This window comes from Papio anubis, chromosome 20 (assembly GCF_008728515.1).
Source record: "Papio anubis isolate 15944 chromosome 20, Panubis1.0, whole genome shotgun sequence".
Lineage (NCBI taxonomy): Eukaryota > Metazoa > Chordata > Mammalia > Primates > Cercopithecidae > Papio > Papio anubis.
In genome coordinates this window covers 7251398-7279377 of record NC_044995.1, presented here as the reverse complement: position 1 = coordinate 7279377, position 27980 = coordinate 7251398, and the positions used below count along the sequence as shown (strand labels likewise).

Below are 27980 nucleotides of genomic sequence, written 5' to 3'. Positions count from 1 at the left end.
TTCTCCTGCCTCAGTCTTCGGAGTAGCTGGCATTACAAGCGCGCCACCATGTCCAACTAATTTTTGTATATTTGGTAGAGACGGGGTTTCACCATGTTGGCCAGGCCGGTCTCAAACTCCTCACTTGAAGTGATTCACCTGCCTTGGCCTCCCAGAGTGTTGTGATTACAATCGTGAGCCACCAAGCCTGGCCCAAGAAATACTCTTTACTTCACCATTTAAATGTTGAGACAATATAATTGAAAACAAAATGATCTTCCCCCGAATGAGAAATCATCTACACGACGATAACAGAATAAGAAATAAAAATGATTTCATTAATAAATAAGCCTTAGACCAGAATGTGATGGCAAATAGAGGAAAAGAGCTAAGAGGTTGAAAACAGAGAAAGACACTTCACTGTTCTATACAACCCATTAAGTACATGTTTTCAAGATAAACACTAATTAGTCCTCAGGGACTGATTAAGTACATGTTTTCAAGATAAACACTAATTAGTCCTCAGGGAAGAGGACTTGACAACACCCTTGATCGCACATGGCTCTACTCTTGGTAATGGAGGTGACCATCTGTGTCAGCTAACTAGCGTCATCCTGAGGGAGGGGGAGAAACCCTAACCCATAACTTTTGGCAAGTGTGAGTTTTACAACAGGGCAGCAGGTGCCCTCTCTGGTGAGGCTCCTACAATCCGACAGAAACTGATGTCAGCAGTAAATAAAATTTAGAGTATATGATTAAGTACAGAATTTACTTGAAGGCAAAGCTTGGAAATAGCCACCTGGAAACATCAACTCTAAATGAATTGGATCAGCATCCCAAAGTAGAGATATTAAGGTTTCACACACATAGGGAAAGACAAAGAATCTTTAGCAGAATCACCACATTTTTTTATTCAAGACCAGTGCATAGGGTGCAGCCACTTGCTTGGTTGTGGATTGATACACTTTAAGGAAGGTCAAAGTGTACCTTATCATTACAAAAGAAGGGACAATGATCCGAGGAGGTCTTAGCTCTGTGGCTGCTTAGTCTTCCTAATTACTTACAGGAAAAGTCTTAGAAATTGCCCCTGCATAACACTGGACTCAGGTTGCATGACCACATTCCTCTCAAGGCTCAGAATTACCTCAAGGTCCATAGCCTTAAATTGAAGTCATTTGATGTTTGAATTATTTAATTTCCTACTGAGATAAAGGTACTGTCTCCCTTGTTGTTTGCCTTTCAAAAAGAACTCCCAAGTCCTGCAGAAATACATCCCTGGGTCATTAAACTGAAAAAAGGTTTAGTTTCTAAAAGAAAAAAAGAAAAGTTAGGCCGGGCGCGGTGGCTCAAGCCTGTAATCCCAGCACTTTGGGAGGCCGAGACGGGCGGATCACAAGGTCAGGAGATCGAGACCATCCTGGCTAACCCGGTGAAACCCCGTCTCTACTAAAAAATACAAAAAACTAGCCGGGCGAGGTGGTGGGCGCCTGTAATCCCAGCTACTTGGGAGGCTGAGGCAGGAGAATGGCGTAAACCCGGGAGGCGGAGCTTGCAGTGAGCTGAGATCCGGCCACTGCACTCTAGCCTGGGCGAAAGTGCAAAACTCTGTATTTTCTAAAAAAAAAAAAGAAAAGTTAGCCGGGCATGGTGGCTCATGCCTGTAATCCCAGCTACTCGGGAAGCTAAGGCAGGAGAATCGCTTGAACCCAGGAGATGGAGGTTGTGGATGAGGCGAGATTGCGCCTTGCACTGCAGCCTGGGTAACAGAAAAAAACTGTCTAAAAAAAAAAAATAACACCTCAGAAGACAGAGAAAATGAATTTACAAATTTTCTAACTGAATATTCTAAGAGATAAAAGGAAATAAAATCTCTTCCCTTACTTTTAAAGGAGGAATTACACTTCTCATTTATTTGCTTGTTTGTTTGAGACAGGGTCTAGCTTTGTCACCTAGGCTGGAGTGTGGTGGCGAGTTCAGAGCTCACTGCAGTCTCCAACTTTCTGGCTCAAGTGATCCTCCCACCTCAGCGTCCCAAGCAGCTGGGACCACGGGCGTGGACCACCACACCTGGCAGATTTTTTTGATTTTAAGTAGGGACGAGGTCTCACTATGTTGCCCAGGCTGATTTCGAACACCTGGGCTCAAGCGATCCTCCTGCCTTGGCTCTTGAACCTGCTGGGATTACAGGTGTGAGACACCACTCCAGGCCGTGACTTTATTTCCATGAAATATGAAATTATCCTCCACTCCTGTGTGTAATAGGCAGTTTTGCATGTCACCTTTCAGTTTCCATTATCCACTCAAACAACCCAGGATCTTGCTTAGTTTAATAAGCCATTCTAATTACCAGTCCCCGCTGCAAGCAGCGCCCCACTCCACCCCTTTACCAAGATTCCTGCCCCTCTCCCCTACCCTGCCCCAGACAGAGGGGAGCTTGCACCGCCAGCAGGATGCGTGACTCTACCTGCTCAAAAAAGGTGCTTTGTATTAAAACCATTTTCAACTTAAGAGGAAAAACGATTCAGCGATCAGTACAGGTGGCCTACTACAGTAAGTTGTTTTACCTTCGATTGTTTGAAATATTAACTCAAAACGGACAGGAAGCATCCCTGTGATATTAGGGGTAATATCACAGCATATCAGAAACAATCCACCAATCAGTAACCCGGGAATCCAGTCCTGCAGGATGGAGGATGGAGAGGATGACAGCAGGAGACATCTGGGGCCCAGCTGGGGAGAAAGACAGCACCCGGCCCCTCCAGACCCTGCACTTCAAAACATCCCTTCCAGACCTCGCCCTCAAGATGATGATCTCTCTCTGGCCGGGGCGTTCCCACTTTCCAGCCCGGCTCCCAGGCAGCCTCCTCATTCTTGCCCCGTCCAGATCCTGTTCAAGGCCCCGCCCCTTCTAACCAGGCGCCACCCCTACAGCCGCCTCCACACTCTCATAGCCAGGAGTGGCTGTGATCTATCAGCCTTGGCCTCCCAAAGCGTTGGGATTACAGGCGTCACCCACCCCACATAGCCCAATCTTCTTAACATAAACACTTTAATGTCAATTAATGCTTAAACTCAATGTTAAGTCAACTCAGTCTCAAGTCAATGCCTAATTGGCTCTAATGTCAATTAAAGCTTTATGATTTTCTATAGTCACTGTATTTGGAACAATTATCTGAAAAATGAATTTTCTGATGTTCTGCAAGGATTGACCTCAGACTGAAGACCTTGCCACCCTTATGACTCCAACTCAAACAATTTTGGAAACTCACTGAGTTAAGAGACAGCTTCAAGAAATCAAAAAACCAATGCATGAAGAAAATGAGAAGGTCAACCAACATACAGAAATTATGAAGAACTACACAGAAGCTCTCGGGCTAAAAATACAGTAACTAAATGGAAAAATTCAATACATGGGTTCAAAATCAGAATTCATAATGTAAATTAAAAATTAGACTGGGGGACTGGCAAGGTGGCTCACACTAGGACTTGGGGAGGCCGAGGTGGGTGGATCACCTGAGGTCAGGAGTTTGGAGAACAACCTGGTTATTATGGCAAAACCCTGTCTCTACTAAAAATACAAAGATTAGCTGGGTGTGGAGGTGGGTTCCTGTAGTTCCAGTTACTCTAGAGGCTGAGGCAGGAGAAGCACTTGAACATGGGAGGCAGAGGTTGCAATGGGCCGAGATCGCTCCACTGTACTCCAGCCTGGGTGACAAAGCAAGACTGTCTCAAAAAAATAAAACAATTTAAAAAATAGGCCAGGCACGATGGCTCACGCCTGAAATCTCTTCACTTTGGGAGGCCAAGGTGGGCAGATCACCTGAGATTAGGAGTTTGAGACCAGCCTGACCAACATAGAGAAACCCCAGCTGTATGAAAAATGTAGCAATTAGCCAGGTGTGCTGGTGCACACATGTAGTCTCAGCTACTTGGGAGGCTGAGATAAGAGAATCACTTAAACCCAGGTGACAGAGGCTGGAGGTGAGCCGAGTTTGCACCACTGCACTCCAGCTTGGCAACAGAGCAAAACTTCATCTCAAAAAAATTTTTTTTCAAGTACCAGAAGTCCCAGAAGACAGTGAGAGGAAGAAAGGTATAGAAAAGCCTGTTGGAAGACATTAATGACCAAAAATTTCTAATTTCAGAAGGCAAGAGAAATTATGGCCATCATGGTGAAACACCATCTCTACTAAAAAGTACAAAACTTAGCTGGGAGTGGTGGCGCCTGCCTGTAATCGCAGCTACTCGGGAGGCTGAGGCAGAAAAACTGCTTGAACCCGGGAGGCGGAGGCTGCAGTCAGTCAAGATCATGCCATTGCACTCCAGCCTGGGTGACAAGAGCAAAACTCAGTCTTAAAAAAAAAAAAGCGGGCATGTGAAAGAACATTTCTGTTTTATCCTAAAAAAATGCATAATATGAACAAATCACCAGGACAGAAATAAAGAACAAAAGAATACAAAATAGCTCTCAAAATACATGAAAAGAATGCTTTCAGCAAAGTATTAAAATCTATTTTAAATATACATGTCCACGATTAATGACATCTACTCAGACTCTCAAGGAATAGAAAATATAAATAAAAAGGGCTTTCATTTTCACCGAATACAAAAAAGGACATGGTGGTAAGACCACAGTAGTAAGCCTTGCTTGAAAGAGTGAGAAATTTCTCATGTTCTCAGTCAGAGAGGGCACCTTTGCAGCTGGGGGGGTCCGGATGGAATCTTCCCATATCTAAAAGAGGAAATGGCAAGTCCAAAAAGAAGTAATCGGTTTTGCAGGAATTCTCCAGATATCTGCAGTGAAGTCACCACACTCACAGGCATCCAGTATGTTATTCTTAGTAACAGTGAAAAACTGTCAAGGAGATTATGTGAAGTCAGGGGCTTGAGACCAGCCTGGCTAACATGGTGAAACCCTATCTCTACGAAAAATACAAAATTAGCCAAGCCTGGTGGTGGACGCCTGTAATCCCAGCTACTTGAGAGGTTGAGGCATGAGAAATCACTTGATCCTGGGAGGTGGAGGTTATAGTGAGCCCAGATTGCTCCAGTGAACTCCAGCCTGGGCAACAGAGGCAGATGGAATTTAAGATGAGAGAGACTGAGAAAAGGCATGGGTGAGTTGTGAGCAAACTTGTGAGGTAGGACGCTTCAGAATCACAGAAGACTGGCTACTACAATACCTGCTATTTTATTTTTTTATTTTTTTTTATTTTTTTTTTTTGAGACGGAGTCTCACTGTGTCGCCCAGGGTGGAGTGCAGTGGCCGGATCTCAGCTCACTGCAAGCTCCACCTCCCGGGTTTTTACACCATTCTCCTGCCTCAGCCTCCCGAGTAGCCGGGACTACAGGCGCCCGCCACCTCGTCCGGCTAGTTTTTTGTATTTTTTAGTAGAGACGGGGTTTCACCGTGTTAGCCAGGATGGTCTCGATCTCCTGACCTCGTGATCCGCCCGTCTCGGCCTCCCGAAGTGCTGGGATTACAGGCTTGAGCCACCGCGCCCGGCAATACCTGCTATTTTAGAAAAGAAGGAGACAGAAGAATCCAATGAGGAATGTCACTTTACCTGAGGAACAGCCATCCCTGGCTCCTTTTCTTTGCCCTTTGTGGTGGCTTCATTACATAGCAAGAGTCTTTGGAAATCAATCCTGTGTGTAAAAAAATATGAGATTTAATTTTTCCTTTTTTTTCTTTTTTTTTTGAGATGGAGTCTAGCTCTGTCACCAGGATGTGGTTCGGTGGCATGATCTCAGATCACTGTAACCTCTGCCTCCCTGGTTCTAGCGATTCTCCTGCCTCAGCCTCTTAAGTAGCTGGGACTACAGGCATGAGCTGCCAGGCCCAGCTAATTTTTCTATTTTTACTAGAGACGGGGTTTTACCACGTTGACCAGGATGGTCTTGATCTCCTGACCTCATGATCTGCCCACCCAGGCCTCCTAAAGACTCGGGATTGATGTGAGCCACCTCACCCAGCCGAGATTTAGTGTTTAGAAATCACTCATTCCTTTCCTGTGACAAAACACGCACACACAGGGGACACCCCACCCGGGAGAAGTCCTCTGCTGCCCACTGCACCAGAGATTACGCAGAGATAACAATGTCCCACAGGAAGATCTACAAGGGTAATTTTGACTTGTTTTTAGATTCCACTCCCCCCTCCCTGGAAAAGTCCAAACACACACTGCAGCAGGGCACAGATCTGGCACTAACCAAACCCCACACAGAGCACAGCCCCCTCACCTCCCTGTGGATCACAGGCTGATCTCAGCTCTCAACATGGAGGAAACTGCCTTGACGTTCAATGCTGGACACAGATGAGAATCACCAGCGCCATTATAAGTATTATTGAGGGTGGGTCCCATCCTATGATAATAGCAATCTCTGATAAAACAGCATAAAACATGTATTTGCAAAATGTCTGAGAACCCTCATGTAAAGTCAGGGTTGAGCTCCACTCAGAGGGCGCCAGCCCAGCACAGCCCCACCTTCTGGCTCTGCTCTCTGCTTGGTGATTTGTTCTCACCAGAATCCAGTGAACAGTAAAGGAGCAAAAAGAATCACACAGAATAGGCAATATGGACCAGAGGTGGGGGTGAAGGTGGGGTTGCCATGTCAAATGGGGGGCTGTGGGAGATCACAAAGGTTTCCATAGAGAAAGTGATGTCAGAACCAAGACTTAGGGAAGAAAGGTTGCTTGTCACTTGCAGCTGCAGGGCCAGAGTACTAGGCAGAGGGACAGCCCAGAAGGCCCTGAGACAGGAGCAACCTCAGTCCCAGAAAAAAGAAAGAGGCCTGTATGGCTTGAGCCATATGGCTGGAGGCCTGTATGGCTGGAGCAGATGAAGTGAGGAGGACCCAGGCAGGAGATGAGGTCAGAGGGGTCCTGGGAGCACAGATCCATAGGGATGAGGTCTTGAAACATTTTTCCCCCACACCTCAAAAGAATTTTGGAAATGATGTATTTTCTCACTCCTTTCACGTATACATGTAATTTTCTCTTTACCTTATAAATTACAACACTTACAAATAATGTATTTCCCATATTTAAAATACATGGTGTCGACCTCAGCTAAGCCCCTAGAAGTACATTGTCGCCCTCATCTGAGACGTGTAGGACTGCAAGGGAATGTTTGGGGGTTTAGGAAGTCACTTATGGACATGTGAAGGTGGAGACGCCTGTTTGATGTCCCAGGAGAGAGAGGAGAGAACTGGGCACAGGACTGTAGAGCTCAGGGGAGAGGACTGCAAGGGACATGGAGCCATGTAGGTGGGTTAAAGCCATGAGATGAAAAGGTTCAAGGTGATTTGAGTCTAATCACCTGTTTTTCGGAGGACTGGAATCCATTTAAAATTCAAATTACAACTAAGCATCACCCTCTCCTACAGGAAAAGCCACACTCTCCATTTTGCCCATCATTTCAGGGTCAGTGTCACTCTGACTGAGTTTTTCTGGTCTTCTCCTTCACCTGTATGTTACAGGCGGGCTCACCGAGGTTCACAGCGGGGGACGTTTCCCCAAGTCATCCTGAGAAGCTCTGAGTTTTGGAAGGAGGAGTCGCTGGTTTTCATGTGATGGCCAGGAAGGGTCCATAGGCTGCATTGGTCATCCTCCTCTAGAAAATTCCAGGACTGGCCACGTGTGGTGGCTCACTCCTGTAATCCTAGCACTTTGGAAAGCCGAAGCAAGCAGATCAGTTAAGCCGGATCAGTTAAGCTGAGGAGTTTGAGACTAACCTGGGCAACATGGTGAAACCTGTCTCCTGGATAGATGAGAATCGGCCTCCCACAGTGCTGGGATGACAGGCATGAGCCATTGCGCACGGCCTATATGTATATTTTTTAAAAACCAAGAAATAAGGCGGGCATGGTGGCTCAAGCCTGTCATTCCAGCACTGAAGGAGGCCGATGCTCCAGGATCACTTTAGCCCTGCAGTTGGAGCCCGACGTGGACAACAAGGCAAAAGCCTGTCTCTACCAAGAACACAAAAATTATCACGGTGTGGTGGCGCGTGGCTACTCTAGAGGTTGAGGTGGGAGGATCCCTTGAGCCCAGGAGGTTGACGCTGCAGCGAGCTGTGATGCTATCACCGCTCTCCCACCTGTGTAACAGAGTGAGACCCCGATACCCCCAAAAAATAAATAAATAAATAAAAAAGGAATCTAAAACCAATTAACGTGAACTTTCCAAAACTAGACTAAAAGGAAAAACCCCATCTTCCCACCCGAAGTAACAAAGGATCAAAGGCTGCTCTCCCTAGCGCCCTCCCCCTTCCACCAGGTATCAGATGGAAAGAGCAAGAGCCCAGGAGTGGCCACAGCCAAGCACTGGCCACCACTTACTCTGCGTAGGGCACCCATCTGCTCTGGTCTCAGGCGAATTCACCTCAGTATTTCGTTGGCCAAGGGCCAAATCCTTCATCCAGATATGGGGTAGCCCATAGGGACCTTAAAAACAACAACAAAAAACTTTAACCTCTAAAAACTTTGTAAACGGGGCCCTGGAGACGCTTACTCGGGCCCACTCCCACCCTGTGGAGTGCTTTCTTGATTAAATTTCTGCTTTCGCTGCTTCATTCTTTTGTTACTTTGTGTTTTTGTTTGTTTGTTTTTCAATTATGTTTAATATCTAAGAACCTGGAAACTTCACACTCCAGGCCTGCCTTCCGGGAACAACAGGGAGAGGGTGGAAAAACAGGGTTGCCTCCAGCAGGAGCACGTTTTCCAGGAGTTGGAACTGGGGAGAAGCAGGGCTGGGTACGAGGAGGGAGGTGGGGGGCGATGGCGCCTTCGGACAGGGGTGGGGTCTGCAGGATCTCAGGACCACATAGAGAACGTGGTCTCCCCGGGACTGGGGCTGCAGCGCTGCGCTCCAGGAGCCGATGAGAGCAAGGCTGGAAGGCGCCCAGGGTGAGAGTCCAGCTCGAGGGTGATGGTGAGGACTTGAAACAGCACGAGGCGGGAGGATGGGTCGGAAGGGTTTTGAGAAGGAAAGTTTCGCGACAGGAGGTGTCTGCACGGCCCCACAGAAAGACAGGGACGGGACCAGCCTCAGGGAGACTTTAAAATCAAAAGGAAGCGACTCATGGACTCTCACCCGGACTTCTCAATTTTCTCTGAGTTGAGAAAGAGGGGGCAGAATTTCCAGGTCTGTGGGGACCCCACGTCCCCGGTATAGCAGCACCAGAGAACTGGGAAGCTCAAACTCCACGGTACAACCCTCAGTCCATGCCATCAGCTTCCGGGTCTGTGCCAATCAGCCCAGGGCAGAAGCCAGACCAGGGGTAGAGGTGGGCGGGGCCTGGATCAGGCCAGAACGTGAGGGGAAGAGGTGGGGGGGGCCCTGAGTCAACCAAAATACTAATGGATTCGGTGGATTTGCACAGTACAGTATCAGCACCAAAAATTAGTTGAATTTCCATACATTAACAATAAACACTTTTAAACGAAAATTTAAAAACACTTCCATTTGCTGGGGATCTTAAAAAACACTTCCATTTGCTAGAGATCTTAAAGTGAGAAATACTTAGGAATAAACGTTAAAAACTGAGAATTTTGTACCTTGAAATCTACAAACATTGACCCAAATGATTAAAAACATATATAGAGATACAACTCATATTGATGGTTTGGAAAAATTAATATTGCTAAATTATTACGTAACCCAGTGTGATCCAGATTCAACAGAATACTCATAAAAATCCCTATCGGTTTTTGTTAAAGAAACAAAAAGCAGGCTGGGAAAAGTGACTCACGTCTGTTGGCTAGGCTGGTCTCAAACTCATGATCTCAAGTGATCTACCCACCTCGGGCTCCTAAAGTGCTGGGATTACAGGCGTGAGCCATCGCACCTGGCCCAATCCTCTTAATATAAACACTTTAATGTCAATTAATGCTTGAACTCAATGTTTTAAGTCAACTCAAACTCAAGTCAATGCTGAATTGACTCTACTGTCAATTAATCCTTGATGGTTTGCTATGCTCATTGCATTTGTAACTATTACCTCAAAAATGAACGTTCTGATACTCTGCAAGGAGTAACCTCAGACTGAAGACCTTGTCACACATATGACATTTGTAAACTTTCTGTCCAGTATGGACCCTCTGATATCTAATGTGGTGTGAACGTGAAGTAAAGACTATGCCACAATCCTCATATTTGTGAGGTTTCTCTCCTGTATGAATTCTCCTATGTTTTGCAAAAGATAAAGCTCGACTGAAGACCTTGCCATAATCATCACATTTGTAAGGTTTCTCTCCTGTACAGGATCGCCCATGAACTGCAAGGTGTGAATGATGTCTGAAAACCTTGCCACATTTATTATGCTTGTAAGACCTCTCTTTATTATGGATGCTCCAATGTTTTGCAATGGTTGTAGTGTTACTGAAGACTTTGTGACAATCATTACATTTGTAACTGACCACTAAAGGCTTTGCCACACTCATTACACTTGTACAGTTCCTTTCCAGTGTGAATTCCAGTATGTTGTGCCAGGTGTGACTCACACCTGAAAACCTTGTCACAAACCTTACACTTCTATTATTTCTCTTCAGTATGAACTCTCCTATGTATTTCAAGGAGTGATTTGAAATTGAAAACTTTGTCACATTCTTCACATTTGTAAAGTTTCTCTCCAGTATAAAGTCTGTGATGACAGGCAAGGTTTGATTGTTGCCTAAAAACCTTGCAAATTAATTACGTTTATAAGATTTCTTTTCAGTATGAAGTCTATGATGACATTCAAGGTTTGATTTTCGATTAAAAACCTTGCCACATTCATTACACTTGTAAGGTTTCTCTCCAGTATGAATGACTTTATGCATTACAAGAGATGAATTTTGAACGAAGGTCTTGCCACACTCATTACACTTGTAAGGTTTCTTTCCAGTGTGAATTACAGTATGTTGTGCCAGGTGTGAATCACGTCTGAAAGCCTTGTCACAAATCTTACATTTGTATGGTTTCTCTCCAGTATGAATTCTCCTATGTCTTTCAAGATGTGATTTGCGACTGAAAACTTTGTCACATTCTTCACATTTGTAAGGTTTCTCTCCAGTATGAAGTCTATGATGACGTGTAAGGTTTGATTGTTGATTAAAAACCTTGCCACATTCATTACACTTGTAAGGTTTCTCTCCAGTATGAATTGCCTTGTGAATTAAGAGGCCTGAATTCTGCCTGAAGGTCTTGCCACACTCATTACACTTGTAAGGTTTCTCACCAGTGTGACATCTATGATGGCATGCAAGGTATCGCTTCTGATGAAAGACCTTGCCACATACATCACACTTATATTGTTTGTCTCCTAAATGGATTATCTGGTGTTTTTTAAAGAGTGAGCTATGATTAAAGGCTTTGCCACTCTCATTACATTGGAAAGATTTTTCTCTCATGTGTATTTCCTGTTTTTCTATGAGTAATGAAGAATGAAGGAAATCCTTCCCATACTTATTAGAAATATGGGTTTTGGGCCTACAGGAAATTCTTTGGGATGCTGAAACTGAGAAAGCATTATTGATAGGCTTCTCAACTTGATTGCCAATTTTCCCTTCAGGCTGAAATATGTGCAGTTCAGGCAGATGAGAATGAAAGCTTGATCTAAGCTGATCTTTAATAGGCTTATTTCCAGCAAGCCTTTGATCATATCGGTCTGTACTACTCATCAACATTTTTATTTTTGGCATTGGTGCTTCATGGCCATTTGTTTCATTTTCTTGCCACTGAAACACAAAGTCATGAATATCTTTCCCAATTTCCTGGAAGCAAATATCTCCAATGTGATGACTTGCTTGTCTTTGCAGTGTCCCTGTGTGGATCACTTCTGTATTGCCTTGCCCTGTTGATGAGAACATCTTCATCCTGCATTTGGAAGAGATAGCTACAAAATATAAACACCAATAGGTTTCCAATTAAGTACAGAAGTTACACAATACTGAAATGTGTAAATATGACACCAAAAACAATACTTATTTTAAACTTCCCAAACATGATCTTCAAAGTTTAGGAACACAAAAGGGGTAAGATTTTTTAATAAATAATGGGCAATTACATATTCTTCAAATCATTTTTACTGAAGCCTCTTTCCAATATCATGACAAAACACTGACAGGGCACAAACATGTGTAAGCCTAAAGTAAGGAGTATTTTTCCACTGTGACCCTAAAGTGTGTCATAATTTGCAAAAAACATATCACTGTCACATCAAAGAGGAGAAAAATATATATTCTCCATATTTATAGGGTATTTACTGTATACAAATAAATGCTAAAAAAACCAGACAAGGTATTATATTTTTTAATAATCCACAATAATCTCTTGTAAGGATAATCAAAATCAATGGAATTTCTATATTGTCAAACAATCATAGCACTGAGAAGAAAATATTACAAAAATTAGGCAGGTGCGGTGGCCCACGCCTGTAGTCCCAGCTACTCAAGTGGCTAATGCACAAGAATTGCTTTAAGCCAAGAGGCAAAGGTTGCAGTGTACCAACATCGCACCACTGCACTCCAGCCTGGGCGAAAAGTGAGACTCCACCTCAAAAGAAACAAGGCAGGGCATGATGGCTCACACCTGTAATCCCAGTACTTTAGGAGACTGAGTCAGGCAAATTACCCGAGGTCAGGAGTTCAAGACCAGCCTCGCCAACATGGTAAAACCCCTTCTCTACTAAAAATACAAAAAGTAGGTGGGCGTGATGGCAGGCACCTGTAATCCAAGCTACTTGGGAGGCTGAGACAGGAGATTTGCTTGAACCCGGGAGGCCAAGATTGTGGTGAGCTGAGATCGTGCCACTGCACTCCACCCTGGGTGACAGAGTGAGACCACATCTCAAAAAAGAAAAATGTTAATACCACATTTTTCTAAATAACTGTTACAAAATTACCTATATTCATGTGCAACAGGCACTTTGTGACTTTTTAAAAATTTTTTTGAATTTTTATTTTTTTGAGATGGAGTCTCACTCTGTCATCCAGGCCAGAGTGCAATGGCATGAGCTTGGTTCACTGCAGCCTCTGCCTCCTGGGTTCAAGCAAGTCTCTTTTCTAAGCCTGCTGGGTACCTGGGATTACAGATACGCACCACCATGCCTGGCGTCCTGGAATTACAGGCAGGAGCCACTGCGCCTGGCAGCACTTTGTGACATTAACAAGTGGAGTGTGTCAGTTACATTGCATATCACATACCGAAAACTCACAGGTAAAGTCATGAAAATCAGTTAATGAAATATTGTAACCCTTGATAAAAGAAGTCAGAAAATAATAAGTACATGTATACAGCCTGCAGAATTGTAAACAATTCCCCATTAAGAAAAAAGCCATAACTTGTACTTACCACCAGTACACAACATAAGAGCTGAAATACATGTTAATAGCACTACTTTCTGATTTATTAGGTCAAAAATATACACAGCACTATAAGGAATAAGAATTAACTAATGTCCAGGCACAGTGGCACATGCCTGTAATCCCAGCACTTTGGAGGTCCGAGGTGGGTGAATCACGAAGTCAGAAGTTCGAGACCAGCCTGGCCAACATGGTGCAACCCATATCTACTAAAAATACAAAAACATTAGCTGGGCATGGTGGATGGTGCCTGTAATCCCAGCTACTTGGGAGGCTGAGGCAGGAATCGTTTGAACCTGGAAGGCAGAGGCTGCAGTGAGCCAAGATCGTGGCAGAGCACTCCAGACAGGGAGACAGGATGAGACTCCATCTCAAAAAATAAGATAAATAACTACTTTTCAAATAAGCTTTGGTATATTTGGTATTCTTTAATAGGATGTTCCTGCAGATGCAGACTTTGAAAGAATTTAGTCATGAGTGTTTACAACTCGTTAATAGAACTAGTACCTTTATGAAGAGACATTAAAGAGCTCTTTCTACCATGGTTCCTCTTTCCACCATGTCAGGACATGGCAGGAAGATGGCTGGGCTAAACCATGACAAAGGCTCTCACCAGGAACCAATTTGGCTGGCACCTTGCTCTTGGATTTCTCACTTTCCAAATTCATGAGAAATAAGTTTCTGTGTCTGAAGCCTCTCAGTTTAAGCTATTTCCTTTTTTGTTTATTTTTGAGATGGAGTCACGCTCTATCACCCAGGCTGGAGTGTACTGGCAGGATTCTCCTACCTCAAGTGATTCTCCCTCCTCAGCCCAGAGTCTCACTCTGTTGCATGGGCTGGAGTGCAGTGGAGTGATCTTGGCTCACAGCAACCTCCACCTGCTGTGCAGATCAAGTGATTCTCCTGCCTCAGCCTCCCAAGTAGCTGGGATTACAGGCATCTGCCACCATGCACAGCTAATTTTTGTATTTTTAGTAGAGAGAGTTTCACCATATTGGCCAGGTTTGTCTCAAACTCCTGACCTCAAGTAATTGGTCCATCTCAGCCCCCCAAACTGCTGGGATTACTGGGAGCCACTGTGCCTGGCCCATTTTTGGCATTTAGTACATTCGATGCTTCACCACACTGGCCAGACTGGTCTCAAACTCCTGACCTCAAGTGATCTACCCACCTTGGCCTCCCAAAGGGCTGGGGTTAGAGGTGTGAGCCACGGCAGCCGGCCAGTCTAAATTATTTCTGACAGGACAGTGAAATGACTGAGACAGGAACAGGAGCATCTCATCATCAACATCACCAAAAGCTGACAAATCTTATTAAACAAAGGAAGTTAAGAGTCTGTACTGTAAAACTTGCAATCCTTGAAGCCATCTAATAGCACTAATGTGTTTAAAAAAAAAAACCTTCAGATGAGCCGGGCACAGTGGCTTACACCAGTAATCCCAGCATTTTGAGAGGCTGAGGCAGAAGGATCACGAGGTCAGCAGATCTAGACTATCCTGGCTAACAAGATGAAACGCCGTCTCTACTAAAAAATACAAAAAATTATCCCAGCATGTTGGCACTCACCTGTAGTTCCAGCTAATTTGTGGGCTGAGACTAGAGAATTGCTAGAACCTGGGAGGTGGAGGTTGCAGTGAGCCAAGAGCCAAGATCACACCACTACACTTTAGACTGGGTGACAGACTGAGATTTTGTCTCAAAAAAAAAAAAAGAAATGAAAGAAGTCTAAAGAGTAACTCCAACCCACAAACATATATGAAGTTCTCCAGTAAAGATAAATTAAAAAAAAACAAAACAGGCCAGGCATGGTGGTTCACACCTGTAATCCCAGCACTTTGGGAGGACGAGCCAGGTGGATAACCTGAGGTCAGGTGTTCGAGACCAGCGTGACCAACAAGGAGAAACCCTTCCTCTACTAAAAATACAAAATTAGCTGGGTGTAGTGGCGCATGTTTGCAATCCCAGCTACTCAGGAGGCTGAGGCAGGAGAATTGGTTGGAGGTGGAGGTTGTGGTGGTGAGCTGAGATTGCAGCATTGCACTTCAGCATGGGCAACAAGAGCAAAACTCTGTCTCATAAATACATAAATTAATTAATAAGAGGACAGATACAGAAACTGACATATGTGTACCTTTTGTTCAGAACTTTTATAATATTATTTAAAATAAAAAGGCATGAAAAAACACTACATATATGTTACCAGAAATGCAACATACACAGAAATAATTCTGACAAAAATTTAAAAAGTTCTAGAGAAGTAGTTTTTGCAGGTTATGAAACTTTTTTTTTGAGATAGGGTCTTACTCTGTCTCCCATGTTGGAGTGCAAAGATGCAATCTCAGCTCACTGCAACCTCCACCTCCCGGGTTCAAAGAACTCTCATGCCTCAGTCACCTAAGTAGCTGGGATTACTGCCACCCACCACTGTGCCTGGATAATTTTTGTAATTTTAGTACAGATGAAGTTTCGCTATGTTAGCCAGGCTGGATTTGAACACCACCTCGGCCTCCCAAAGTGCTGGAATTATAGGCATGAGCCACTACACCTGGCCAGGTTATGAAAAGTTTAAGTTTCATTATTATGCTATAACTTTAAGATCTTTAACATACCTGCAACAATAACCACTTCCCAAAACTACTACTCCTCTATAACTATTTTTATTTTTGTCAGAATTATTTCTGTGTATGTTGCATTTCTGGTAATATATAAGTACAGTGTTTTTCATGCCTTTTTATTTTATTTATACAACACACTTAACTTCTGTTTACTGAAAGAAATGGGCACAAACGGGCACGGTGGCTCACACCTGTAATCCCAGCACTTTGGGAGGCCAAGGTGGGTATATCACGAGGTCAGGAGATCGAGACCACAGTGAAACCCCGTCTCTACCAAAAATACAAAAAAAAAAAAAAAAAAAGCTTGGCGTGGTGGTGGGCGCCTGTAATCCCAGCTACTCAGGAGGCTGAGGCAGGAGAATGGAGTGAACCCTGGAGGTGGACCTTGCAGTGAGCCAAGATCGCGCCACTGCACTCCAGCCTGGGCGACAGAGCAAGACTCCGACTAAAAAAACAAAAAGAAAAAAATGGACACTAACGTGGTTGCTATATTCACACTGGAATCATGCTTAAACCACTTACATGTTTACAGAGAACTAAAAGACAAAACTATTTAAAATAATAACAATAGTTGTGCATGGCGGCTCACGCCTGTAATCCCAGCGCTTTGGTGTAGGGTCCAGCCCTACGGAGCTTATCGGGTGTTCTCCCCGTGTGTGGAGATGAGAGGCTGTAATAAATAAAGACACAAGACAAAGAGATAAAGAGAAAACATCTGGGCCGGGGGACCACTACCATCAAGACGCCGAGACCCGTAGCAGCCGAAATGGCTGGGCACTCTAATGTTTATTGCATACAAGACAAGGGGCAGGGTAAGGAGGGTGAATCTTCTAGATGATTGACAAGGTGAAGCAAGTCACATGATCAGAGGACAGTGGGCCCTTGCCTCTTATGTAGCCGAAGTAGAGAGAGAGAAGCCAGCATACATCGGCGTTTTCTTCTATGCACTTATAAGAAAGATCAAAGACTTTAAGACTTTCACTGCTTATTCTACCACTATCTACTATGAACTTCAAAGAGGAACCAGGAGTACGGGAGGAACATGAAAGTGGACAAGGAGCGTGACCATTGAAGCACCACAGGGAGGGGTTTAGGCCTCCGGACGACTGCGGGCAGGCCTGGATCATATCCAGCCTTCCACAAGAAGCTGGTGGAGCAGAGCATTCCCTGATTCCTCCAAGGAAAGGAGACTCCCTTTCATAGTCTGCTGAGTAACGGGGGCCTTCCCAGAACCCTCAAGCGGCCCTTATGTGGGTGTGACAGAAGGCTCACCTCTTCCCTTCTAGGTCACTTCTCACAATGTCCCTTCAGCACCTGACCCTATACCTGCCGGCTATTCCTAGGTTATATTAGTAATGCAACAAATAGTAATATTAAAAGCTAATGATTAATAATGTTTATAATAATGATTGACAATTGCCATGATCATCTCTATATCTAATTTGTTATGACTGTTCTTATTTTAACTATTTTCTTTGTTATACTGAAATAGTTTGTGCCTTTAGTCTCTTGCCTCAGCAACTAGATAATCTTAGGCCCACACTTTGGGAAGCCAAAGCAGGTGGATCACTTGAGACCAGCCTGGCCAACATGATGAAACCCTGTCTCTACTGAAAACACAAAAATCAGCTGGGCATGGTGGTGAGTGCCTGCAGTCCCAGCTACTCAGGAAGCTGGGACACAAAAATCCTTTGAGCCTGGGAGGCAGAGGCTGCTGTTAGCCAAGATCATACCACTGCACTGTAGCCGGGGCAACAGAGTGAGACTCTTTCATAAAATAAGAAAAAGAAAGGAAGAGCAGAGGGATAAGAGGGGGCAAAGAAAGATGTTATTTCAGAGATCTCAGGATAGAAACTTTTCTTTTCCCACAGAATTCTCCCACTTGCAGAGTTTCCCCACATACTAGTGGAAGGTGGAGCTTCCACTCTGCCCATCTGAGCTCTTACCTGCCTTTACACCTGTAATACATTCCCACCCAGCTGGATTTTGTTGCTATTTTCACTTCACTCTCCATGGCCCAGGGCTCTTTCTCTTGCTCCAACATGGAGACAGCAGGTCAGAAAGAGACTCCTGCTTATAAAAAGAAAGGACCATGACGTGCTGGAGCTTTTCTAGAGTCCCAGCCCTATGTTTCAGTAGGAAAGAAGACACTGCAGATGATCTAGGAAAATATTTCACTGACTGCTCCACTGACTGCCTCCTTCTGAATGCTTGGGGAGCGTTGTAGTATGTAATATGTGGACATCGAGTTCCCTTCCAAGAACTACTGAATTGAAAGCACAGGAGAAGAAAACAGGGAACTGGATATCTTTAAAGTATGCCAGAAGGTTTTGTTTTTGTTTTTGTTTTTGTTTTTTGAGACACAGTCTTGCTCTGTCACTCAGGCTGGAGTGCAGTGGTGTGTTCTCAGCTCACTGGAACCTTGGCCTTCCGGGATCAAGCGATTCTCTTTTGTCAGCCTTTCTAGGAGCTGGGATTACAGGCATGCACTACCACGCCTGGCTAATTTTTGTGTTTTTAGTAGAGATGGGATTTCTCCATGTTGGCCAGGCTGATCTTGAACTCCTGACCTGAAGTGATCCACACGCCTCAGACTCCCAAGGTCCTGAGATGACAGGCGTGAGCCACCATGCCTGGTCTGCCATAAGGTTTTATGCTTACTTTACTCTGGAACCCCCCCTGAGCTATCATGAAGAATGCAAAACATCTAAACAAAGGGGACAGTGAAAGTCCAGAAGCTACATCATGAAGCTTTTCATTTCAAAATCAACATGACTTCCACATTAGTCAAGCAAGGATGCAGCTCCCAGGAGGCAACAAGAGAAAATACAAAGATACAAAAGGGCACATCCCCTCTTCTGGAGGGGAAGTTATCCTCACCCAGGGAGACCAGGTTCCTATAATTCTCCAACATCACGTCTCTGTATAGAGTCCTCTGAGCAGGGTTCAGGCATTTCCACTCCTCCTGAGAGAATTCTATGGCCACATCCCTGAATGTCAGTAGACCCTGAAATGAAAACACATTTTAACAAAATGGCAGGCCGGGCGCGGTGGCTCAAGCCTGTAATCCCAGCACTTTGGGAGGCCGAGACGGGTGGATCACGAGGTCAGGAGATCGAGACCATCCTGGCTAACACGGTGAAACCCCGTCTCTACTAAAAAATACAAAAAACTAGCCAGGTGAGGTGGCGGGCGCCTGTAGTCCCAGCTACTCGGGAGGCTGAGGCAGGAGAATGGCGTAAACCCGGGAGGCGGAGCTTGCAGTGAGCTGAGATCCGGCCACAGCACTCCAGCCTGGGTGACAGAGCGAGACTCTGTCTCAAAAAAAAAAAAAAAATGGCTATGGGAGAAGTTCTTATCTCTACAGAAAATGAGAAGAGGAGAGAGGGGAAAGCATGGATTCAATTGTAGGAATGTTCTGACGAATCCAAGTGAGAGATTTCCCACCACATAATGTCTTCCCAGTGGTGTTTGATTACACTTTTTGAAGAGGTCAGGATACCCTCTCAGTATGAATTTCTTATGTTAGAAGTAAATAATTAGCTGGGCATGATGGCAGGCACCTGTTGTCCCAACTACTTGGAAGGCTGAGGTGGGAGGATGGCTTGACTCTGAAGGTGGAGGTTTCAGTGAGCTACGATTGCGCCAAGGCGTTCCAGCCTGGGCAACAAAGGAAGACTCCATCTCAAAATAAAATAAAATACATGAAAATAAGATTAATTAAAGTACAAAACTCTATTTTGTATATGTTCAAAAAATAATAAAACCTACACACACTCACAAAAAACTACATGTTAATACAAAGTGTTGTCATTTGTCCCAGATTTTCAAAGTATGCAATATTTTCAAAATACATACATATGTGTATATATATAAAGGTTTTAAAATAAAAAGTAGCAAGTTTTGTTTAACTGAAGAGGAACCTCATTTTGGTGGAAAAGGATACTTTGGCAGCTAGAAGTACTGCTCCTATACTTCAGAAAAATTGTAACCAGTTTTACAAAAAACACCTGTTTCACAAGACTCTCCACAGTAACACCACTGTCTCCATCAGGTTAATTTGTTAAGAATGGTTTAATAAATCTCCTGCTGTTATTTAGGTTGACTTCATATTCTTAAAATAATGATGGAATAAAACCCCTGTATCATTCATGTCTGTGTATGAATTTCCCATTCTAAGTACTAAGATTTTTTGAGTCAGAAACACAGCAACTCACTCAATTACTGAAAAATTTAGTATAAAATCAGGGAGAAAAGATTTTCCCTTATTGGTCTCCTTTTCTAGAATTTACCACGTACTTTGTGCATATGAATATGTGACTTCCATTGGCAGCTGCTCTAATCCTGATCTACAGAGAACTGACAGAGCATCCAGATGTGGCCCCTGAACAATCCCCACTGCCAAACAGCACTGACACCATGGGACCCTCACCCTGTGAGCAAGATGAGAGGGACTGAGGGAAGGCATGGGTGAGTGTGAGCAAACCTGTCAGGGAGAACACTTGAGACTCAGAGAAGATTCACAACACCAAGGCCCAGGGTTTCTGAAAGGAAAGAGACAGAACAATCCACCAAGAATATCATCTCACCTGAGGAATAGCCATCCCTGACCCTTTGCTTTCCTCTTCCGTGTTTTTTCCTCACGTACCAAGAGTCTTTAGAAGTCAATCCTGAATGTTAGAAATATGTTGTTTATTGCTCAGAATCAACACACTTCCTCCCTGTAACATAATGACACATACAAAGGTGCCCTCACCCTGAAAAAATACAGTCACCTCTGCCGCCCACTGCACCAGGGATGATACATTTCTACAAGACTCTCACTTCCCTCCTGGAGAAGCCCACACACACACTGCAGGATTGAGGAGCGGGGCTGGAATGAGATCCCCTTCAGGGCACAGACCCAGCCCTGACCAAACCCCGTGCAGAGGCTGGGTGTGGTAGCTCATGCCTGTCATCCCAGCACTCTGGGAAGCCAAGGTGGGTACATTGCTTGAGCTCAGGAGTTTGAGACCAGCCTGGGCAACATGGGAAACCCCATCTCTACCAAAAATACAAAAATTTGGCCACGTATGGTTGGTGCATGTCTGTGTGTCTCTGGTCCCAGCTACTTAGGAAGCTGAAGTGGGACGATCACTAGAACTCAGGAGTTTGAGACCAGCCTGGCCAACATGGTGAAACCCTGTCTGTACTAAAAACACAAAAATTGGGCTGGGCGTGATGGTTCATGCCTGAAATACTAGCACTCTGGAAGGCTGAGGTGGGAGGATTATTTGAGGTCAGGAGTTCGAGAGCAGCCTGGCCAACATGGTGAAACCCTGTATCTACCAAAAATACAAAAAGTAGCCAGGCTTGGTGGGGTGTCAGTAATCCCAGCTACTCCGGAGGCTGAGGTTGCAGGATCACTTGAACCTGGGAGGTGGAGGTCGCAGTGAGCCGAGATGGCACCACTGGACTCCAGCCAGGGCAACAGAGTGAGACTCAAAAATAAAATAAAATACAAATACAAAAATTAGCCAGGTATGGTGGCACATACCTGTAATCTCAGCTACCTGGGAGGCTGAGGCACAAGAATTGCTTGAATTCAGGAGACAGAGGTTACAGTGAGCCAAGATCACAAGACTGCATTCACATCCTGGAGGACAGAGTGAGACTCTCTGGGAAAAGAAAAAAAAGCATGTTTCTGATGTGATTGATGCAGAGATAATAAAACCTGAGTAATGTGATAGAGCCTGACAGGCAGAGGGAACTTCAGATGGGGGTGGGAGAGCATGGGAGACATTTCTGAGCCAAGACCTGAAGGAGGAGAAGGGGACAGTGCCGTGAGCATTTAGGGACATAGGGTAAGAGCAGTGAAAACAACCTGAGACAGGAAGGGTTTTGAGGTTTGGGAAAAGAGAAAAAGCAAATGCGACTGGGGCAGAGGGAGACATGAGATGAGGGTAAGCTCCCAGGAGGAGGCTGGACACTGGCAGGGGCCCTGGACACAGGGCTGTGGAGCCACAGTGAGGAGCTGGACTTTTGTCCTGGGGAACACGGGAAGCCGGTGGAGGGTTCCCTGCCAGGGACTGACAAGACCTGCTTTAGATTTCGCTGTGATATCCTCAGAACAGGGACATTTTCAATGAGTTACGCTGAGAAGGTCTGAGATGAGTGAGAAGATGTACCTGAATTCTGACATGGTGGCCTGGAAGCGCTAATGGAAAGAGCTGGCCTTATCAAAATTATCCTTGAAACTTAGACAAGCATCTTTCACATACCTGGGATAAAGAAACTTCTTTTGTCAGGTTCTGATGCCACTGATTCCCAACATTTAATTCTTCCTCACAAGAAAATTACAGTAACATTTATAAAATGCAGAAGTATAAAGACACAGCTAGTGACCTTGAAAACAGAGAGGCCAAGTGCAGTGGCTCACACCCATAATCCCAGCACTTTGGGAGGCCGAGGCGGGCGCATCACCTGAGGTTGGGAGTTCTAGACCAGCCTGACCAACGTGGAGAAATCCCACCTCTACTAAAACTACAAAAATTATCTACAAGTGGTGACGCATGCCTGTAATTCCAGCTACTCAGGAAGGTCAAGGCAGGACAATCACTTGAAACTGGGAGGTAAAGGTTGCAGTGAGTAGGCCAGGCTTGGTGGCTCATGCCTGTAATCCCAGCACTTTGGGAGGCTGATGCCGGCGGATCACCTAAGGTCGGGAGTTCAAAACCAGCCTGACCAATATGGAGAAACCCCATCTGTACTAAAAATACAAAATTAGCCTGGCGTGGTGGTACATACCTGTAATCCCAGCCACTAGGGAGGCTGAGGCAGGAGAATTTCTTGAACGAGAAAGTCAGAGGTTGCAGTGAGCCGAGATCGCATCATTGCACTCCAGCCTGGGCAACAAGAGGGGACCTCCCATCTCAAAAAAAAAAAAAAAAAAAAGGCTTGCGGTGACGTGAGATCGCTCCATTGCACTCCAGCCTGGGCAACAAGAGTGAAAGTGCGTCTCAAAACAAACAAACAAAAAACAGGGAAAGAGGGTCAGCTGTAGAACTAAGACATAAGCAAATTTTTCAATCAAGAATGCATGGGTGGCCAGGTGCGGTGGCTCACGCCTGTAATCCCAGCAATTTGGGAGGTCGAGGCGGGTGGATCACCTGAGGTCAGAAGTTCAAGACCAGCTTGGCCAACATGGTGAAACCCTGTCTCTACTAAAAATACAAAAATTATCTGGGTTCCATCCTCACATCTTGTTTAACCTCTTGTTGCTCCTTCTCCCCAATCTTTAGATAGTCCTCAATCTCCATGTATTTCTGCCTCTTCTCCCATCTCTGCTCCTCCTCTGCTTTCCCTGTTATACCCCCTGTCCCCGCTCTCTGGCACCCCAGATCCCCAGGTGTCCTCCCTGCTGTGATTCTCCCTCTGTTCTCCTTGCCACCAGCACCACTGTGCTCTGTCTGCCCTGGCTCCAAATCCCTCCTCCTCTCCCTTACTCTGATGAGCCTCCCTCTTTGCTGCCCCTCTGTACCTTGCTGTCGTCCATCATCTCTCTGTACATCTAGATTTTCTCTACATTTCTCCGGTTGCTTTTCTCCTCCGCTTTCTTTTCTTTTTTTCTTTTTTCCCCCCACTTTTGCTGTCTCTTGTAGCTTTTCTCTACATTTCTCCTCCTGCTTTCTTATCTTTTTTATTTTCACTTTTGCTGTCTCTTCACAAATCCCTCACCATCCTCTACTTTGCCATCTGTTATGGGTCTTTCTGCATTTCTCTGTCTCAGGTTTTCTACTGCTCTCTCAGTCCCTCTCTCTGTCTCCTGATCCTTTTGGCCCACACAATCACAGGAGGGTTTGGAGGAAGACGCCTGCATCCCGGAGAAGCTCATTTTTCAGCGGCTGGAGCTGGGTAGGCAAGAACACCGGGTGTCACAGGACAGGCTCCGGGCTCCTCCCCAACGCGGGCTCAGGAGAAGCGGTGACTGCTAAGGGGAGACTTGGGGTGCAGCAGGGCCCAGCATGAGGCGGGAGGTGGGGTGTGAGGACGCCTTCGTACAAGGGTGGGGTCCACAATATCCCAGCACCAGGCAGAGAACGTGGCCTCCCCGAGACTGGGGTCGAGGCGTTTGCGCTTCAGGGGCCTTCAAGGGTGAGGCTGGGAGGCGCCCAGGTCGGAAATACACATGTCGGGTGAGGACTTTGAAAAGCGCGGGGAGGGAAGAGTTAAAAAACGGTTTTGAGCACAAAAACTACGCGATAGGAAGTGTATACATCGCCCTGCAGCAGAAGACCAGAGACGGGAACAGCCTCAGGTCGACTTTAAGCACAAAAGGAAGCGACTTCCGAATTCCCAGAGGAATGTCCGCATTTTCTCCGGTTGAAGGAAGATGGGCGAGAATTTACAGGTCTGCGGGGACCCCATGTCCCAGGTGCGGAAGTGCTGGGGACCTGCAGAGTGCACACTTAATACAACACAGAGCAAAACTCACCGCCGCAGCGCGATTTTCACTCTAGGGGATCTGCTTCCGGGTCGGCGCGCATCTGTGCGCACAGGACTAAAGCCAGGCCTGGGTGGAGCCAACGAGAAAGTGGGCTGGGCCTGAGCAAGGTACAGGTGGAGCCCCAGGCGGAGAGACCTCGCCCTTTAGAACCAGCAGAGGGCGGGGCCGGGGCGGGACAGGTCCCTCAGCCTCGCTCCCAGCGACTCTATTTTTGGGACTTTGGATGCCAGAGAGGTCAGGAAGGCTGAAGCAAGATTCAAAAGCCCTGGAATTGTCTGGAACGGGGTTGCAAACTAGAATGTGAAATGCAAAACCCTGCCTGGACAGAACGTACAATTTCATGCTGAAGGCCCAGAGAACAGAATAGAAATCCTCCCCTTTCTACTCTCCATTCACTCAGAAGGGAGAGTTCACCCTGTGCTCAGCTTCAGAGACTTCCCGAGGACCCCTGCATGGGATGCGCGATGGAGGGCTCAGGCCACGGAGGAGTGAGGTCACCACCTGCTGCTTAAACACAGCAGCGATGCGGCCGGGTGGGCAGGAGCCTAAGGACCCAGGGGCGGGAGGATCGCTGAGCCTGGGGGTCCAGGCCAGCCTGGGCGACAAAGTCACACCTCCCGCAGGGCTCCCTTCCTTGTCTCTTTTAATTTTTAAAATAAAATTTTGATTGTGAGACAGAGTCTCGCTTAGTCGCCCAGGCTGGAGTGCAGTGGCGCGATCTCGGCTCACTGCAAGCTCCGCCTCCCGGGTTCATGCCATTCTCCTGCCTCAGCCTCCCGAGTAGCTGGGACTACAGGCGCCCGCCGCCTCGCCCGGCTAATTTTTTGCATTTTTAGTAGAGACGGGGTTTCACCGTGTTAGCCAGGATGGTCTCGATCTCCTGACCTCGTGATCCGCCCGCCTCGGCCTCCCAAAGTGCTGGGATTACAGGCGTGAGCCACCGCGCCCGGCCGTCTCTTTTAATTTTTAAAATAAAATTTTGATTGTGTGAGATAGGGATCCAACATTATTCTTTTCCATGTGGTTATTCAGTTAATTGTCCTAGCACATTTGTGGAAGAGATCTATTACTTTCTTTTTTAATTTCTTTTCTTTTCCTTTTTTTTTTTTTTTTTGAGACAGAGTATTTCTCTGTCGTCCAGGTTGGAGTGTAGTGGCTAGATCTCGGCTCAGTGCAGCCTCTGCCTCCTGGGTTCAAGCGATTCTCCTGCCTCGGCCTCTGGAATAGCTGGCATTATAGGCGCGCGCCACCACACCCGGCTAATTTTTGTATTTTTTGTAAAGACGGGTTTTCACCATGTTGGTCAGGCTGGTCTCAAACTCCTGACTTGAAGTGATCCGCCTGCCTCGGCCTCCTGAAATGCTGGTATTACAGGAGTGAGCCACTGTGCCTGGCCCAAGAAATACTCTTCACTTCGCTTTTAAATGTTGAGAAAATATAATTGAAAACTAAAAAATCTTCCCTTAAATGAGATATCATCTTCACGACGATAACAGCGAAAGAAATAAAAACTGTTTTATTAATAAATAAGCCTTATACCAGAATGTGATGGGAAATAGAGAACAGTTGAGAGGTTGAAAAGAGAGAAAGAAACTTAACTGTTCTGTACAACCCAAGTTCATGTTTTCAAGATAAACACCAATCAGTCCTCAGGGAAGAGGACTTGACAACACCCTTGATCACACATAGTTCATCCTGGCTCTACTTGGTAATGGAGGTGACTATCTGTGTCAGCTAATTAGCTTCATCCAGAGGGAGGGGGAGAAACCCTAACCCATGTCTTTTTGACAAATGTGAGTTTTACAACATGGCGACAGGTGCCCTCTCTGGTGAGGCTCCTACAATCCGACAGAAACTGATGTCAGCAGGAAATAATAAAATTTAGAATACATTATTGTCATGCGCGTCCATTTGAAGAGACCACCAAACAGGCTTTGTGTGAGCAATAAAGCTTTTTTAATCACCTGGGTGCAGGCGGGCTGAGTCCGAAAAGAGAGTCAGCGAAGGGAGATAAGGGTGGGACCATTTTATAGGATTTGGGTAGCTAAAGGAAAATTACAGTCAAAGGAGGTAGTTCTCTGGCGGGCAGGAGTGGTGGGGGTCACAAGGTGCTCCGTGGGGGAGCTTTTGAGCCAGGATGAGCCAGGAAAAGGAATTTCAGAAGGTAATGTCATCACTTAAGGAAAAGACTGGCCATTTTCACTTTTTTTGTGGTGGAATGTCATCAGCTAAGGCAGGGACAGGGCATTTTCACTTCTTTTGTGATTCTTCAGTTACTTCAGGCCATCTGGGCGTATACATGCAAGTCACAGGGGATGCGATGGTTTGGCTTGGGCTCAGAGGCCTGACAATTATTAATTATAGAGTTTATTTGAACACAAAGCATGAGAATAACCACCTGGAAACCTCAACTCCAAATGAATGGGGTCAGTGTTCCGAAGGAGAGACATTAATGTTTCACACAGATAAGGAAAGATGAGAAGCTTTAGCAGAATCACCACTTTTTCCATTCAAGTCCAATGCATAGGTTGCAGTAGCTTGATTGGTGACAGACTGATACACTTCAAGGAAAGTTACGTTATCACTCTGTAAGAAGGGACAATGATGCCAGGAGGTCTTATCTCTGGGACTGCTTAGCTTTCTTATTTACATGAAAAAATTTTTAATTGATATTAGGAAACTCAATTGTATAGCACATTTTGTTTTGTTTTATTTTGGTACGGAGTCCTGCTCTGTTGCCCAGGCTAGAGTACAGTGGCACGATCTCGGCTAACTACAACCTCCACGTCCTGGATTCAAGCAGTTCTCCTGCCTCAGCCTCCCAAGTAGCTGAAAATACAGGCGTGCACCACCATGCCCAGCTAATGGCTTTGTGTTTTCAGTAGAGATGGGGTTTCCCCATGTTGGCCAGGCTGGTTTATAATTCCTGACATCAGGTGATCCGCCCACCTCAGTCTCCCAAAGTGCTGGGATTACAGGTGTGAGCCACCGTGCCTGGTCAGGAAAACATGTAGAAGTTGAGCCTGCATGCCACTGGACTCAGGTTGCATGACCATGTTCCTCTCAAGGCTCAGAATTATTTAAAAATCTGTAGCTTTAAATTTGAAATATTTGATGTTTGAAATATTTAATTTCCTACTGACAGTCCGAGTGACCTCGGACTGAAGCCTTTGCCACACTGATGACATTTGTAAGATTTCTGTACAGTATGGATTCTCTGATGTCTAATGAGTTGTGAACATGAAGTTAACGCTCTGCCACAATCACCACAGTTGTGAGCTTTCTCTTCTGTATGAATTCTCCTGTTTTGCATAGGATGAAGTTTGACTGAAGACCCTGCCACAGTCATGACATTTGTAAGGTTTCTCAGCGGTATGAGTTTGCTGATGAACTGCAATGTATGAACTGTGTCTGAAAAATTTGCCACGTTTATTACACTTGTAAGATCTCTCTTCATTATGGGTTCTCCAATGATTTGCAATGGTTGTAGCATTACTGAAGACTTTGTGACAAACATCATGAGAGGTGACAGTGCACTAGCAGCCCTCACTCTC

The 27980-nt window shown here is 45.4% G+C and overlaps 1 protein-coding gene across 3 annotated transcripts in view; it reads right to left on the bottom strand.

Annotated features, from left to right (window-relative positions):
* Window positions 1–2080: 2080 nt before the first annotated feature.
* ZNF701 (zinc finger protein 701) overlaps window positions 2081–27980 on the bottom strand; it is a 33976-nt gene continuing 8076 nt past the window's right edge. Inside the window, exons 1-6 of one of the 3 annotated variants that reach the window (XM_021930406.2) lie at window positions 21478–21532; window positions 20531–20611; window positions 18822–18948; window positions 8323–8427; window positions 5547–5628; window positions 2081–2709 (exon numbers count right to left, since the gene is read on the bottom strand). In XM_021930406.2, the coding sequence (XP_021786098.1) occupies window positions 2637–2709; window positions 5547–5628; window positions 8323–8427; window positions 18822–18948; window positions 20531–20545 (402 nt within the window). In that variant the 5' untranslated portion in view covers window positions 20546–20611; window positions 21478–21532 and the 3' untranslated portion in view covers window positions 2081–2636. Of the gene's footprint in view, window positions 2710–5546; window positions 5629–5810; window positions 6364–7002; window positions 8428–9983; window positions 11859–18821; window positions 18949–20530; window positions 20612–21477; window positions 21599–27980 lie in introns of those variants that run through there. The other 2 variants (XM_021930407.2, XM_017952979.3) reach the window with 2 other exon arrangements.